Source organism: Nylanderia fulva, unplaced genomic scaffold (assembly GCF_048542155.1).
Source record: "Nylanderia fulva isolate GAGA-0341 unplaced genomic scaffold, ASM4854215v1 Scaffold145, whole genome shotgun sequence".
NCBI lineage: Eukaryota > Metazoa > Arthropoda > Insecta > Hymenoptera > Formicidae > Nylanderia > Nylanderia fulva.
In genome coordinates this window covers 26722-43711 of record NW_028189677.1, presented here as the reverse complement: position 1 = coordinate 43711, position 16990 = coordinate 26722, and the positions used below count along the sequence as shown (strand labels likewise).

Sequence of the window (16990 nt, the reverse complement as noted above, 5' to 3'; positions counted from 1 at the left end):
CTTTCTCAAATATGTGTAACAATACGATGTAATTAATTTTATTTCATTTTTTTTATATTATAGCACAGTTCTATGCATTATAATGTAATTTTTTTATAAAATATATTATTTTGATATATTTTCAACATTAACAGAATCGATGAATTTTTAATTTTTTTATATTAGACGTACGCTACAAATATATATATATATGTATTACGAAATGTAAGATGACATGCATTTATATAATTATATATAAATTTTGAATATTAAATATCAATAATAAATGATATGTTTCAATGTCTTCTTTATGTGTATCCGTACAGGTGTGTTTGTTTTCGTGAGTTTATATTATGATTCTGCTAGAACAGTTATCTTCAGTCTACGAAGAACCGAGCAAGAAAACTTCCTGATTTGACACTATACAAAAGAATCACGAGCAAGAAAAAAATACATTAAAATAATCTCACATTCGCCTGAATTATTGTCGCGCAACTTATATTTTGTATCAACGCTAATTAACAATACGCGAGCGAGACTGCAATTGCTAAATTATATTGCTATCAAAACTGTTAATTAGAATTTGCTAACTTTGTAGCACAATCTTTTGTTCTTGACAATTGCTATTTTATAACAAAAACAGGATGGACCGAGAGGAAAATGAGATGAGTGATGAGAGGTCAAAAGAAATTGGTAAGTTTAAATAGTATTGTATAAAATTTAGTGATTATTGTGTTTATTTATCAAAAAAATAATAATTTAAAATATGAAGTAATATAAAAATGTTTATGCTTTTATTTTTATATTATGTATTGTTGCCCAATAAATTTATTTCTATGTAATTTAATAGCTAATGACAGATCTTGGATAGATTAACGTAATTTCTTTCTAAAATTGTATCAATTATTATTAAAATAATAGAACAACGTTTTAAATATATAAACATATAAACGCAATAAAAGCATTAGAATTTTAGATATAATTATTGCAGAATAAAACTTTTATATTTTGTGTCTTTAAATATTATAGTTAAATATTAAAGTTTTTTGAACAATAAAATTCGTCGATCTCGACTTAAGTTTTGTATAATAACAATTTTTTAAAATATAATTGCCGGTTCTCTATTTGTCATGTTGACCGACGTTCAAACGTAGCACTGTTGTTAAACATTGATAACAGTGTATTAGTTACTTTACTAATTTTTTATAGTCCCGAGTGTCTTCACATATACATTACTGATTTTGTTGTTTTGTGATTTTAAAGTTAAGCGTGAGTTATAATAAAATTTTATTTTACGCGTTTAAAATAATTATTAAAAATGTATCGGTACATTACGCTTTTAATTTTAACATATGTTTAATTAAAAATATTTAATTATAGTAAATTACAATAAATAATATAAATAAGAATTTTAAATTGTTAATTTAAGATATTTATTTATATTTTTTATTGCAAATTATTATAATTAAATTACTATAGCTATACTTAATATTAATTTTTTTTTTAAGTTTATTATTTATTCTGTAACTATTCTATTCACTAGAAGAAACAATAAAGCAGGGACGTTTCCGTTTTGCGATGAAGTGTCTGCATAAAGTTATGGGTGCCAATCAGAATAAAAGTTTTGTGTTCAGTCCGGCTTGCCTACATGATGCACTTTTTCTGACATTTTTCTTGATTAAAGGTGAAATTTCGGAGCGCCTTAAAGAGATGCTTTGTTTAGGACCAATAAACATCAGCAAAACAGATTTTATTAACTATTATTCTTATAGACGAAACAGAAGAGTAAATATTCTTGCATTTTTGCATTGTATGATATATTCCGCCATATAAAATATATTATGTAAACACCGTCAATCTGAATGATTATTAAAAGTATTATTGCATTGACAGAAAATGTTTTAGCGAAATTAAAATTCACCGCCTTGTCACAATTTATAGTCGTCAGTGACCAATTTTTGTAACAATAGCTTCTTCAATTTTAGAAATTTTTCTTATCCAAAAAATTTATAATTTAGGCTTTTTTCATGTTAAATATATACTAAAATATACTGTAAAAATATATATACTAACATATAAATACAATAATTGCAAACAAAAAATAAAATTTGAATGAAGCGATTTATTAATAATTGTTGCTTATTATGTAGAAAAAGTGAATATGTTACAAACATTAATTCTATATATTCGGTTTCAGCAAGAATGGATACCCTATCCCCAGAATTGCAATTATGACGTTAGATGTTGGATTGACCTTAACCAAAAAAAATTTCTACCTAAACTCGAAAACACAATATCTTATTTCTTTGACAATCCAATGAACAACTCAAAACAATACTGGAATTGTAAGGACCAAATAAAACGTGTTAATGAATTATTAAACAGACCGGTAGAAGGATTAATTAATGAGCGCATAACATTACCTGATGACGAACAAGATATTATTTTGATGACCTCTATCAGTAACAAATTCAATTTTGCCGCCTTAAAGGCAAATCAAAGTATTAGGTGTAAGTATCACACATGTATTTTTATTTTATTTAACATATATAATCTATATTGTGCTTAGATGATTTTATAAAATTAGCTAAATAAAAATGAGATAAAATATTAACTTAAATAAGATGTGTAAAGATAATTTTGTTTAAAATATATATAGATAAAAGATAACAATTATAAGATGGTTCATCTAGATAACTTGTAGATAATATTAGTTTTAGATCGCTTATGTAAACGTAGTTATAAAGAAATATAAACTATAAAAGACGTATAAAAATATTTTTATACTTTAAATTGTAAGTTTCTAACAATTAAAATAATTATCATACATTTTCATTTTATTTGGCATACATAGTGTAAAATTTTTTATAATGTAACCTTTTTTATTATCTCTAAATAAAATATATTATGTTTTATAAAAGAAACACTACCTCTACATTTAATTTTCAATAAACTTCTGTCCGGGTTATAATAAAAGTTAAAATATTAATATTATACTTTGTAAATTTTGTCGTCTCTGACGTAATATGATAAAGATGTTTGATGCTTAATGCTGTAAGAAACATGTAACAGTTGGAATTTGTCAAAACAACTCAATTAATATCTTTATATTATATTATTATATCATTATATTAATAAAAATGTAAATAATTATTGAATTGAAACATTAAATATGAAAGACAGAATAAATATAATTGTAATTAAATGTTTCTCTCTCTCTCTTTAAAATGGTTAAAAATGTGATTATAATTTTTACCGCTTTGGCAATTACTCCATTTTTCATTGTTGAACGCTTTATCAAAATGTGTTTACGTAAAAAACATTTATTTCGGAATGTAATACTATTGCTATTATAAAAAAACAGAAGATTAAAAAAACCAAAAATAAATATTACTGACGCATTTTTTTCATTACATATAATATATTCGATCATGGAGAAGAGTAAAATTTTACAGTTTTTGTGTAAAATAATATAAAAATAATTGTGTAAACTCCGCTAAAATAAAAAATTAATAAAGAGTTTATGGTGTTTACGAGAAAGAAAGATTTCCTTTAGCGAAATTAATGTAATATGGATTTTTAAAAATGTATAATGTTCTAATCGTAAAGAACAAATGTATTTCGGAATTTCTATATCTGGACTATATTTATACAATTATCTACATTTTTAATATTGTTCTTAGATTTTTATCCAACATTGGACATTCACGTGACCAAATTACGTAGCACATTATCAAACTTTTCGCTACTTATCTTCGCACCTGCTTCGTTAACCAAAATAAGCAATAATAAAACAGGTTTGTTAAATTAACAAATATTTAATTCAATACATCTAAATATATCATTTATTTGAAACAATTAAATATTTATTTGATATAAAAATTCTTTTCAAAACAAATCAATATTTATTTGTTTTAAATAAATGATCCATTTGAACTAAATATTTGTTAATTTAACAAACTTATTTTCAGGTTGGAGGATCACTCAGAACATCAGCCACGCTGACCTTTCAAATTTCACCCAAAGATTGTCGACCATGCAGGGAGTCAGAGAACTGCGCAATGTGTTAAAATCTAACGTACCACGTCGGGTAGTAACTGATATAAATTCTATGCATGCTTTGCCTTTTGAGTTGGAGAAAGATCTGACAATCCGTGAGCTTTTCGAAACATTAAATATACCATTATTAACGTCCGAAATGATCGAACTGGATATTATATTTGGGAATAACTCCCGTGTGCAAATCCGCAATGCCGTGCATCGTTCTCACATTAAGGCCACAAATGAAGAAGTGGTCGTGCATGCGACAACATTGATTAGCAGCAAAGGAGAAGACCCTCCTTCGAACTCCAATATTGTCGACATAAATTGCAATAATCCAGTCATCTGGATGATCGCTAACACAAATTTAGACGTCCTCTATGTTGGCAGTTGTAATAATACCGAGCTTGTTACTAAACCTATATCGGCGGATATGCCAAGTACATCAGGCTGCTCCTCAAGCAAAAAGCGGCGGATCGACGAGTCTTCTTGAAATTCTATCGATAAACCCAAATTTGAAATTGTAGATATGTCAAAAAATGGGAGCAATGTGGTCTCGATGATCTTGATGCACAGGAATGAAGACTCCTTTGCAAACACCGAAGTAATCAGCGTAAATTGCAATGAATTTTTTCTCTGGCTGATCTATGACACACTACAAGAAGAAATCCTCTATGTCGGCACTTGTAATAGTGCCGAGCAAAATGGTTTTGTCTTTTTAACTTACTCATTATAAGGTGATGAAGCATAACTTACATTAGTAAGCATTGATATTATTTTGTGGCAATATGTATATTTTATAAACCACTAAAAATATATAAGGATACACATATGTACATACATATTCATATATATAAATATATTTATAAATATGTATAAATATTTTTTTTATATTTATACTTATTGTGTATTCTGATAATAATTTTTTTGTATGTAATTATTTGTCATAATGTATAATTATATAAAAAGTATATAAAATTACGTATATATATATAATTGTATATATAATTATTTATATATATATATCATTTTATTACTTTGTATATAATTTCATATATTGCTGATTGACTTTCCTATACATAATTATACATATAACATAAATATTTCTTTACGTAATGTTCTATATATAATTTTGTATGTAAATATTAGTTTTAAATATTATATGTAGTTTACAAAAAGTGACACATGAAATATATTAAAAGTGTAATTATGCTAATCAATTTGATTTTAATATGAGGAATCAAACTGATAAAAGTTGAAATATTAATTTAATTAAAAAAAAATTGAGTAAAAAAATATTGAATTAAATAAAAAAATGCACAATTAAGACAGTAATGTACATAAGAATATAATTACATAATTTTTTCATTTAATTCAATATATATATATATATATATATACAGTACATATATATATATATATACAGTATGTGTGTTTTTTCTTATTACACTATATTTTTATAATGTATTTTATAATCATATTACGAAATGTAAGATGACATATTTATATAATTATAAATAAATTTTGAATATTAGACATTAATAATAAATGATTTGTGTTGATGTCTTTCTTTTATATGTATCTGTATAAGAGAGTGTTTGCGTTTGTGTGTATACATTTTATGATTTTAATGAACCAGTTATTTTCAGTCTACGAAGAATAGAACAAAAAAGGATTTCAAAACTATCCCAAAGAATCTCAAGTAATAGAAGATACATAAAAATGATACAATAATCTCACATGTGTCTCAATTATCATTGTAAAAATTATAAGCAATATAGCAACGTTAATTAACAATAAGCGAGCGAGACGGCAATTACTAAATTATATTAGAATCAAAGCTGCTAATTAGCATTTGCGAACTTTGTAGCACATACTTTGTCTCTGCTATTGCTATTTTATAATTTAAACAGGATGGAAAACGAGATGAGTGACGTTAAGACAAAATAAATTGTTAAATTTAAAGATTATTGTATGAAATTATATACGTATATTGGTTACATACATACATATATTGGTTTAATTATAAAGTAGTTTCTCATATATTGCGGGTATTGTATATTGTATGTGTATTTATCTACTACTTTATACATATTTTCACAATTGTGTCACAAAAAGTGATGTAAGATTTATAAAATTACACATAAATTTAGAATTTTTGATATTAGAATGTAATATTATATTTTTGTATTTAGTTTACATATAAATTTATGTGTATGAATACGTCTTATATCTGTGTGTATATATTATGATTCTGCAGAACAGTTATTATCTTCAGTATACGAAAAATTGAGCAAGAATGAATTTCAGATTTAAAAATTACAAGACAGTTTTAGGCAAGAAAGTATACAAAAAGTACAAAATAATTCTACATTCGTCTTAAATACCATCCTATAACAGTTACAGAAGCTACATTCCATAGCAACGCTAATTAACAGAACGAGAGCGAGACTGCAATTACTAAATAATATATTGTTATTCATAGCTATTACATAAACTTTACGAACTTTGTAGTACATACCTTTGACGCTGTTTCTGCTATTTTACAACTAAAGAAAATACAAGCAATATGAATACCAAATCGGCAAGGAAAATTGGTAAGTTTAAAGATTATTGTATAAAATTATGTAATTAAAATGCTCATTTATTAAAAAGATTTATTAAAGATATTCGTTTTTTTCTCATTTTTATGGTTTACTTATTTAACTATTTTTTTTCACTAGAAAAAACAATAAAGCAAGGACGTTTCCGTTTTGCGATGAAATGTCTGCATAAAGTTATGGAAGTCAATCCAAATAGAAATTTGTTTTTCAGTCCGCTTTGCATATATAATGCACTTTTTCTGACACATTTTCTGATTAAAGGTGCAATTGTGGAGCGCTTAAAATTGATTCTTTGTTTAGGGATTTTCAGCAAAACAGATTTTATGAACTATTGTTCTTACAAAAAAAGCAAAGGAGTAAATATTCTTGACGCATTTTTGCATTAGAGAATATATTCTATTATAGGAAAGAGTCAAAATATGCAGTTGGTGTATAAATTAATATGTATAAATAATTATGTAAACGGCGTCAACATAAAAAATTAATAAAGAGTTAATCATACTGGTAAAAAAAGTTTTCTTTAGCGAAATTAAAATTCAACGCTACAATTTAATTGGTCAATAAGAAGTTTTTCTAATGATGAATTCTTTAATAAATTTTAGAAATATTTCTAATCCAAAAGATCATTATAATTTTGGCTTTTTATGTTGATTAATTGAAATGAAGTAACGTTTACGAATTTTAAGAATATACATATTAACATAAAAATACAATGCTTGCATACAAAGAATAAAAACTTAAATAAAGCAATTTATAAATAATTAGTCTGTTGCTTAGAAAAAAAATATCTTTACGAACATTAATTTAATACTTTTGGTTTCAGGAAATATGGATGCTCAATTCCGAGACTTGCATCAATGACATTAGATGTTGGATTAACCATAATATAGAGGATTTTCCACCTAAAATAGCTAAGACAATATCTTATTTATTTGAGGAGCCAATCATCAGCCTAGAAATATGCAAAACTTGTAAGCAGACAAAAATAGGTAACGTTAATCGATTATTAAAGAAATCGGTAGATGAATTTATTAGTGAGCCCGTGAGATTACCTGATGACGAACAAGATATTATTCTGATGACCTCTATCTCTCACAAATTCCAAAATTTGTCGGCCAGTAATACTATTGTACCACAGAGGGATTATCGAGTTATAAGCTGTGAGTATCACACATATTTTTATTTTATTTAACATACATAATCAATATTGTGCTTAGATAATTTTATAAAATTTATAAAATTTATTTTATAAAATTAACTAGATAAAGATGAAATAAAAATTTAACCTATATAAGATGTGTGTGTAAAAATAATTTTGTTTAAAATATAACTATAGATAAAAGATAAAAATTGTACGACGTATCATCTAGATTATTTGTAGATAATATTAGTTTCAGACCGCTTATGTAAACGTAGTTATAAAACAATGTAATTTATAAAAAAGATATATAAATATTTTTGTATTTTTCATTGCAAGTTTCTTACAATTAAAATTAATATCACACATTTTCATTTTATTTAACATACATAATATAAATCTTTTTATAATATAATCTTTTCTATTAATTCTAAATAAAATATATCATGTTTATACTAAAAAAAACAACACCTCTAAATGTTATATGTTTTCAATAAACTTCTGTCCTGTACATAATAAAAGTAAAATATTAGAAATATTTTTTTAAACATTTCGTTGTCTTAAACAAATTGTACATATAATGATAAAAATTTATAACAGTGGAATTTGTCAAAAACACTCAATTGGTATCCGGATACTTCTATATTAATGAAAAAAGTTTCTGATTATTGAGTTTAAAACATTAAATATGAACAAAGCATAATATTTTAGAATAAATAAAATTGTAATTGAATGTTTCTTCAAAATTGTTAAAGATATAATTCTGATTTTTACTGTGTTTATAATTATTCCATTTTTAATAATCGAACGCTCGATCAAAATAAGTTCACGTAATAAAACATTTTATTCGGAATAAAAAGCTATTGTTATTTTATTATAAAAAAAACAGAAGCATAAATATTCTTGCCGCATTTTTGCATTAGATAATATATTCTATCACGGAAAAAAGTCAAAATTTGTAATTGGAGTATAAAATAACACGTAACAATAATTATGTACGTAAACTCCGTTGAACTGAAGAATTAATAAAGAGTTCATTGTGTTGATCAAAAAGGAAGATTTGCTTTAGCAAAATTAAAAAATTATGGATTTTCAAAAATGTATGATGTTCTAATCGTAAAAAACAAATATGTATTTCTGTATTCGTCTATTTGGACCATTTTGATACATTTTTCTACATTTTTAACGTTGTTTTCAGATTTCAATCATGAATTGAGCATTCACGTGACCGATGTACCCTACCAGCATGAAAGCATTTCGCTGCTTATGTTCTCACCTGCGTCGATAATCTCAGGTGTATGGAAGATCATTGAAAACATCAGCCATTCTGACTTTTTAAATTTCACCAAACAATTGTCGACCATGAATGGAATCAACAAATTGCGCAAACTGTTAAGAGACCTTGATGCATCACGAAAACGAAATTCTACGAACTCTTAGCACTTTTTGCTCTTCGAGGTGGAGAAAAATCTGACAATCCTCGAGCTTCTGGAAGCACTTAAAGTCGAACAATTGTTAACGTACGAACTGGATGTTATATCAGGGAAGAGCAGTGTGCAAATCCGCAATGCCGTGCATCGGTCTCACATCAAGGCCACAAGGCGTGAAGTGATGGTAGGTGCGATGACCTTGATTAACAGCAAAGGAGAAAACTCACCATCGGACTCTATAATAATCGACGTAAGTTGTAATAATCCGTTCGTCTGGATGATCTATGACTTAGAACATCAAGAAATTCTCTTTATCGGCGCTTGTAATAATGCCGAGACCAATTGTCAAAATATATCGATGAATATAGATCAGGCAAGTCCATTAAACAGTCCGCAAGCGAAAAAGCCGCGGTCCGAATAAAGTTAAGTACTTAAAAAGAACTGTAGATGTTTAAAAAAATAGTATTTTGTTAATTCTTTAAATATTTAAAACATGTGACGTTTAGTTTACAAAATAGTTCATGCGACTTATGATATAAAAACGAGTTTGTCATTCCTGATAAAGATTGAGTTTAAAATTACACAAATCAGTTATATACACTATGAAACGATCGATGCAACAGATCTGTAGTTACTACATAATGTTTTGTAATCGTAAACGTTTTTACTCGCTCCTATACAATTCAACATTTTAATTATTTGGATCGACATGTATTATATTTGTGCGCAATCTATGTACAACTTCTGTTAAAAATTCGGAGGCTAATGAAATAATACTTTGGTTAGTTGAAATTAATGTATGCATGCAATAAATTTATAATATTCTAAAAATAAAAACCAGAAAGCTCGTATTTTATAAAGTTGTTTGTTTAAAAAACAGATAATTAAATCTTTCTTTCTCAAATATGTGTAACAATGCAATGTCATTAAATTTATTTCAATTTTGTTATAAGTAGTATAGTATTATACATTATAATTTACCTTTTTTTTATAAAATATGTTATTTACATATATTTTTATTGTTCATCATTAATAGATTCGATGAATTTTTGACTTTCTGATATTAGACGTACGCTAAATATGTGTGTATACATACAGGGTCATCGAAAAGTATCGGACCCCCCTCATATCTTCAGTTAGAATGCATTTTGCCTCCTATTTTTTATTGCATATTCTTATAGCGTATCTCGAGAGCTTTCCAAAACACTATACTAAAACATTTTTTCATTAAGTACTTTTTGAATTATACAGATTTGAAGTTATCAAGATTACTCTTTGATAGTTACTATTTTATAACTAAAATAGGATAGAAAAACAAGATGAGACGAGAAGTCAAAAGAAGTTGGTAAGTTTAAAAATTATTGTAAAATTATGAAATTATAGAGTCGATTTATTGAAAAGGTAATAATTAAAAATAAAAAATAACATTAAAATGTTTTTTCTTTTATTCATTATGTTATAAATTGTTGTATTAAAAATTTACATTTCTATAAAATTTAATAGCTATTTACTTGGCAGAACTTATTGCGATTAGATTGACTAACCTTTTTTCTAAATTATATCAAGTATCTTACGCAATCGCATAGCATTATATATATATATATATATATATATATATACATAAATATATATGTATATATGTATATACATAAAATAGATGTTACATAATTATAATTAACCTATTTTATAATTTGAGATTTAGAGTATTATACTTTTTCGCCTTACTAATTCACTGATAAGAAGATAAAGCATGACTTACATTAGAAAGTATTGTTATTATTATTTGTGACAAAATGTATATTTCGGTAAATTACTAAAAATACGTCCCGAAAGATACATATAATTATATTCATTAAATCAATTTATTCGTATTCTATGTTAAAACAAATTTATAAAAAAAAACTTGTTTATTTCGAAATTTAAAAATATGCATTTAACAATACTTATGTATTGTGTATATATTTCAATATTGCTTATAATATTGTATAAGAATATTAATTATTCTAACAAAACTTAATAGAAAGAAAGATAATTAAACCTTCCTTTCTCAAATATGTGTAACAATACGATGTCATTAATTTTATTTCAACTTTTTTATATTATAGCACCGTTCTATGCATTATAATGTAATTTTTTTATAAAATATATTATTTTGATATATTTTCAACATTAACAGAATCGATAAATTTTTAATTTTTTTATATTAGACGTACGCTACAAATATATATATATATGTATTACGAAATGTAAGATGACATGCATTTATATAATTATATATAAATTTTGAATATTAAATATCAATAATAAATGATATGTTTCAATGTCTTCTTTATGTGTATCCGTACAGGTGTGTTTGTTTTCGTGAGTTTATATTATGATTCTGCTAGAACAGTTATCTTCAGTCTACGAAGAACCGAGCAAGAAAACTTCCTGATTTGACACTATACAAAAGAATCACGAGCAAGAAAAAAAATACATTAAAATAATCTCACATTCGCCTGAATTATTGTCGCGCAACTTATATTTTGTATCAACGCTAATTAACAATACGCGAGCGAGACTGCAATTGCTAAATTATATTGCTATCAAGACTGTTAATTAGAATTTGCTAACTTTGTAGCACATTCTTTTGTTTTTGACAATTGCTATTTTATAACAAAAACAGGATGGACCGAGAGGAAAATGAGATGAGTGATGAGAGGTCAAAAGAAGTTGGTAAGTTTAAATAATATTGTATAAAATTTAGTAATTATTGTGTTTATTTATCAAAATAATAATAATTTAAAATATGAAGTAATATAAAAATGTTTATGCTTTTATTTTTATATTATGTATTGTTGCCCAATAAATTTATTTCTATGTAATTTAATAGCTAATGACAGATCTTGGATAGATTCACGTAATTTCTTTCTAAAATTGTATCAATTATTATTAAAATAATAGAACAACGTTTTAAATATATAAACATATAAACGCAATAAAAGCATTAGAATTTTAGATATAATTATTGCAGAATAAAACTTTTTTATTTTGTGTCTTTAAATATTATAGTTAATATTAAAGTTTTTTGAACAATAAAATTCGTCGATCTCGACTTAAGTTTTGTATAATAACAATTTTTTAAAATATAATTGCCGGTTCTCTATTTGTCATGTTGACCGACGTTCAAACGTAGCACTGTTGTTAAACATTGATAACAGTGTATTAGTTACTTTACTAATTTTTATAGTCCCGAGTGTCTTCACATATACATTATTAATTTTGTTGTTTTGTGATTTTAAAGTTAAGCGTGAGTTATAATAAAATTTTATTTTACGCGTTTAAAATAATTATTAAAAATGTATCGGTACATTACGCTTTTAATTTTAACATATGTTTAATTAAAAATATTTAATTATAGTAAATTACAATAAATAATATAAATAAGAATTTTAAATTGTTAATTTAAGATATTTATTTATATTTTTTATTGCAAATTATTATAATTAAATTACTATAGCTATACTTAATATTAATTTTTTTTCTTAAGTTTATTATTTATTCTGTAACTATTCTATTCACTAGAAGAAACTATAAAGCAGGGACGTTTCCGTTTTGCGATGAAGTGTCTGCATAAAGTTATGGGTGCCAATCAGAATAAAAGTTTTGTGTTCAGTCCGGCTTGCCTATATGATGCACTTTTTCTGACATTTTTCCTGATTAAAGGTGAAATTTCGGAGCGCCTAAAGAGATGCTTTGTTTAGGACCAATAAACATCAGCAAAACAGATTTTATTAACTATTATTCTTATAGACGAAACAGAAGAGTAAATATTCTTGCATTTTTGCATTGTATGATATATTCCGCCATATAAATATATTATGTAAACACCGTCAATCTGAATGATTATTAAAAGTATTATTGCATTGACAGAAAATGTTTTAGCGAAATTAAAATTCAACGCCTTGTCACAATTTAAAGTTGTCAGTGACCAATTTTTGTAACAATAGCTTCTTCAATTTTAGAAATTTTCTTATCCGAAAAATTTATAATTTTGGCTTTTTTCATGTTAAATATATACTAAAATATACTGTAAAAATATATATACTAACATATAAATACAATAATTGCAAACAAAAAATAAAATTTGAATAAAGCGATTTATTAATAATTGTTGTCTATTATATAGAAAAAGTGAATATGTTACAAACATTAATTCTATATATTCGGTTTCAGCAAGAATGGATACCCTATTACCAGAATTGCAATTATGACATTAGATGTTGGATGGACCTTAACCAAAAAAAATTTCTACCTAAACTCGAAAACACAATATCTTATTTCTTTGACAATCCAATGAACAACTCGAAACAATACCGGAATTGTAAGGACCAAATAAGACATGTTAATGAATTATTAAACAGACTGGTAGAAGGATTAATTAATGAGCGCATAACATTACCTGATGACGAACAAGATATTATTTTGATGACCTCTATCAGTAACAAATTGAATTTTACCGCCTTACAGGCAAATCAAATTATTAGGTGTAAGTATCACACATGTATTTTTATTTTATTTAACATATATAATCTATATTGTGCTTAGATGATTTTATAAAATTAGCTAAATAAAAATGAGATAAAATATTAACTTAGATAAGATGTGTAAAAAAAATTTTGTTTAAAATATATATGGATAAAAGATAACAATTATATGATGGTTCATCTAGATAACTTGTAGATAATATTAGTTTTAGATCGCTTATGTAAACGTAGTTATAAAGAAATATAAACTATAAAAGACGTATAAAAATATTTTTATACTTTAAATTGTAAGTTTCTAACAATTAAAATAATTATCATACATTTTCATTTTATTTGGCATACATAGTGTAAAACTTTTTATAATGTGACCTTTTTTTTTATTTCTAAATAAAATATATTATGTTTTATAAAAGAAACACTACCTCTAAATTTAATTTTCAATAAACTTCTGTCCGGGTACATAATAAAAGTTAAAATATTAATATTACACTTCGTATAGTTTTGTCGTCTCTGACGTAATATGATAAAAATGTTTGATGCTTAACAGCTGCTGTAAGAAACATGTAACAGTTGAAATTTGTCAAAACAACTCAATTAATATCTTTATATTATATCATTATATCATTATATTAATAAAAATATAAATAATTATTGAATTGAAACATTAAATATGAGAGAAAGAATAAATATAATTGTAATTAAATGTTTCTCTCTCTCTCTTTAAAATGGTTAAAAATGTGATTATAATTTTTACCGCTTTGACAATTACTCCATTTTTCATTGTTGAACGCTTTATCAAAATGTGTTTACGTAAAAAACATTTATTTCGGAATGTAATACTATTGCTATTATAAAAAAACAGAAGATTAAAAAAACCAAAAATAAATATTACTGACGCATTTTTTTCATTACATAAATATATTCTATCATGGAAAAGAGTAAAAATTTACAGTTTTTGTGTAAAATAATATAGAAATAATTGTGTAAACACCGCTAACATAAAAGATTAATAAAGAGTTTATGGTGTTCATATACGAGAAAGAAAGATTTCCTTTAGCGAAATTAATGTAATATGGATTTTTAAGAATGTATAATGTTCTAATCGTAAAGAACAAATGTATTTTGGGATTTCTATATCTGGATTATATTTATACAGTTATCTACATTTTTAATATTGTTCTTAGATTTTTATCCACCATTGGACATTCACGTGACCAAATTACGTAGCACATTATCAAACTTGTCGCTACTTATCTTGGCACCTGCTTCGTTAACCAAAATAAGCAATAATAAAATAGGTTTGTTAAATTAACAAATATTTAGTTCAATACATCTAAATATATCATTTATTTGAAACAATTAAATATTTATTTGATATAAAAATTCTTTTCAAAACAAATCAATATTTATTTGTTTTAAATAAATGATCTATTTGAACTAAATATTTGTTAATTTAACAAACTTATTTTCAGGTTGGAGGATCACTCAGAACATCAGCCACGCTGACCTTTCAAATTTCACCCAAAGATTGTCGACCATGCAGGGAATCAGAGAACTGCGCAATGTGTTAAAATCTTACATACCAAGTCGGTTATTGGTAGATTCTATGCATGCTTTGCCTTTCGAGTTGGAGAAAGATCTGACAATCCGTGAGCTTTTCGAAACATTAAATATACCATTATTAACGTCCGAAATGATCGAACTGGATACTTTATTTGGGAATAACCCCCGTGTGCAAATCCGCAATGCCGTGCATCGTTCTCACATCAAGGCCACAAATGAAGAAGTTGTCGTGTGTGCGACGACATTGATTAGCAGCAAAGGAGAAGACCCTCCTTCGAACTCCAATATTGTCGACATAAATTGCAATAATCCAGTCATCTGGATGATCGGTGACCGAGAATATGAGGACATTCTCTATGTTGGCAGTTGTAATAATACCGAACCTGTTATTAAACTTGTATCGGCGGATATGCCAAGTACATCAGGTTGCCCGCCAAGCAAAAAGCGGCGAATCGACGAGTCCTCTTGAAATTCTATCGATAAACCCAAATTTGAAATTGTAGATATGTCAAAAAATGGATGTGATGTAGTCTCGATGATCTTGATGCACAGGAAAGAAGACTCCTCTGCAAACAGTGAAGTAGTCAACGTAAATTACAATAAGGCTTTCCTCTGGCTGATCTATGACAACTACAAGAAGAAATTCTCTATGTCGGCACTTGTAATAGTGCCGAGCAAAATGGTTTTGTCTTTTTAACTTACTCATTATAAGGCGATGAAGCATAACTTACATTAGTAAGCATTGATATTATTTTGTGACAATATGTATATTTTATAAACCACTAAAAATATATAAGGATACACATATGTACATACATATTCATATATATAAATATATTTATACATATGTATAAATATTTTTTTATATTTATACACTTATTGTGTATCCTGATAATAATTTTTTTGTATGTAATTATTTGTCATAATGTATAATTATATAAAAAGTATATAAAAAACGTGTATATATATATAATTATATATATAATTATTTATATATATATATATATCATTTTATTACTTTGTATATAATTTTATATATTGCTGATTGACTTTCTTATACATAATTATACATATAACATAAATATTTCTTTACGTAATGTTCTATATATAATATTGTATGTAAATATTAGTTTTAAATATTATATGTAGTATACAAAAAGTAACGCATAAAATATATTAAAAGTGTAATTATGCTAATCAATTTGATTTTAATATGAGAAATCAAAACTGATAAAAGTATAAACATTAATGTAATTGTTAAAAAATTGAGTAGAAATATATTGAATTAAATAAAAAATGCACAATTAAGACAGTAATGCACATAAGAATATAATTACATATAATTATAACTTATTATTTATGGACATATTTTGCATATTGTTTATACTAGTATAATTATATGTAAATTATTTTTTATTGTAAGACCGGAATGTAACACCATTAACAGAATAGATGGTTTCTTTATTTTTTTTGGCCTTACGCTATATATATATATATACTATATATATATATATATATATATACATGTATGTAATAGCATATGTATATATATATATATATATATATATATATATATATATTATAATTATATGTAATTATATTCTTATGTGCATTTTTTTATTTAATTCAATATATATATATATATATATATATACATATATATATATGTATATATATGTGTGTGTGTATATAAATATATATACATGTATG

The 16990-nt window shown here is 25.1% G+C and overlaps 3 protein-coding genes across 9 annotated transcripts; all 3 read left to right on the top strand.

Moving 5' to 3' along the window:
* The first annotated feature begins 298 nt into the window (after window positions 1-298).
* LOC114935388 (uncharacterized) lies at window positions 299-16083 on the top strand. Of its 6 annotated transcripts, none has more exons than XM_085480353.1 (5): window positions 299-672; window positions 1664-1764; window positions 2177-2489; window positions 14902-15015; window positions 15190-16083. In XM_085480353.1, the coding sequence occupies exons 1-5, from the start codon at window positions 624-626 to the stop codon at window positions 15747-15749; spliced, it is 1137 nt and encodes a 378-aa protein (XP_085336479.1). In that variant the 5' UTR covers window positions 299-623; the 3' UTR covers window positions 15750-16083. The 6 variants fall into 6 exon arrangements, with proteins under 6 accessions (XP_085336479.1, XP_085336478.1, XP_029164067.2 ...); XM_085480352.1 differs by having other exon boundaries at window positions 1523-1764; XM_029308234.2 differs by lacking the exons at window positions 299-672; window positions 1664-1764; window positions 2177-2489 and adding exons at window positions 11513-11906; window positions 12897-12996; window positions 13407-13719.
* On the top strand, window positions 3411-4851 carry LOC114931742 (uncharacterized). The gene is made up of 3 exons (XM_085480351.1): window positions 3411-3420; window positions 3663-3776; window positions 3951-4851. The coding sequence occupies exons 1-3, from the start codon at window positions 3411-3413 to the stop codon at window positions 4511-4513; spliced, it is 687 nt and encodes a 228-aa protein (XP_085336477.1). The 3' UTR covers window positions 4514-4851.
* LOC146724170 (uncharacterized) lies at window positions 6183-10095 on the top strand. 2 transcript variants are annotated; one of them, XM_085480368.1, is made up of 4 exons: window positions 6183-6617; window positions 6744-6979; window positions 7447-7612; window positions 8960-10095. In XM_085480368.1, exons 1-4 carry the CDS (start codon window positions 6590-6592, stop codon window positions 9199-9201), a joined length of 672 nt encoding a protein of 223 aa, XP_085336494.1. In that variant the 5' UTR covers window positions 6183-6589; the 3' UTR covers window positions 9202-10095. The 2 variants fall into 2 exon arrangements, with proteins under 2 accessions (XP_085336494.1, XP_085336493.1); XM_085480367.1 differs by having other exon boundaries at window positions 7447-7783.
* Window positions 16084-16990: the final 907 nt, after the last annotated feature.

What these genes read in the sequence shown, in the direction of transcription:
- LOC114935388 (XM_085480352.1), top strand. Translation starts at nt 624, where the DNA reads ATGGACCGAGAGGAAAATGAGATGAGTGATGAGAGGTCAAAAGAAATT. An exon ending in CTTATAGACGAAACAGAAGA is followed by an intron (nt 1,765 to 2,176) that starts GTAAATATTCTT and finishes ATTCGGTTTCAG; the next exon opens with CAAGAATGGATACCCTATCC. An exon ending in AATAAGCAATAATAAAATAG is followed by an intron (nt 15,016 to 15,189) that starts GTTTGTTAAATT and finishes ACTTATTTTCAG; the next exon opens with GTTGGAGGATCACTCAGAAC.
- LOC114931742 (XM_085480351.1), top strand. An exon ending in AATAAGCAATAATAAAACAG is followed by an intron (nt 3,777 to 3,950) that starts GTTTGTTAAATT and finishes ACTTATTTTCAG; the next exon opens with GTTGGAGGATCACTCAGAAC.
- LOC146724170 (XM_085480367.1), top strand. Translation starts at nt 6,590, where the DNA reads ATGAATACCAAATCGGCAAGGAAAATTG. An exon ending in CTTACAAAAAAAGCAAAGGA is followed by an intron (nt 6,980 to 7,446) that starts GTAAATATTCTT and finishes TTTTGGTTTCAG; the next exon opens with GAAATATGGATGCTCAATTC. An exon ending in GGATTATCGAGTTATAAGCT is followed by an intron (nt 7,784 to 8,959) that starts GTGAGTATCACA and finishes CGTTGTTTTCAG; the next exon opens with ATTTCAATCATGAATTGAGC.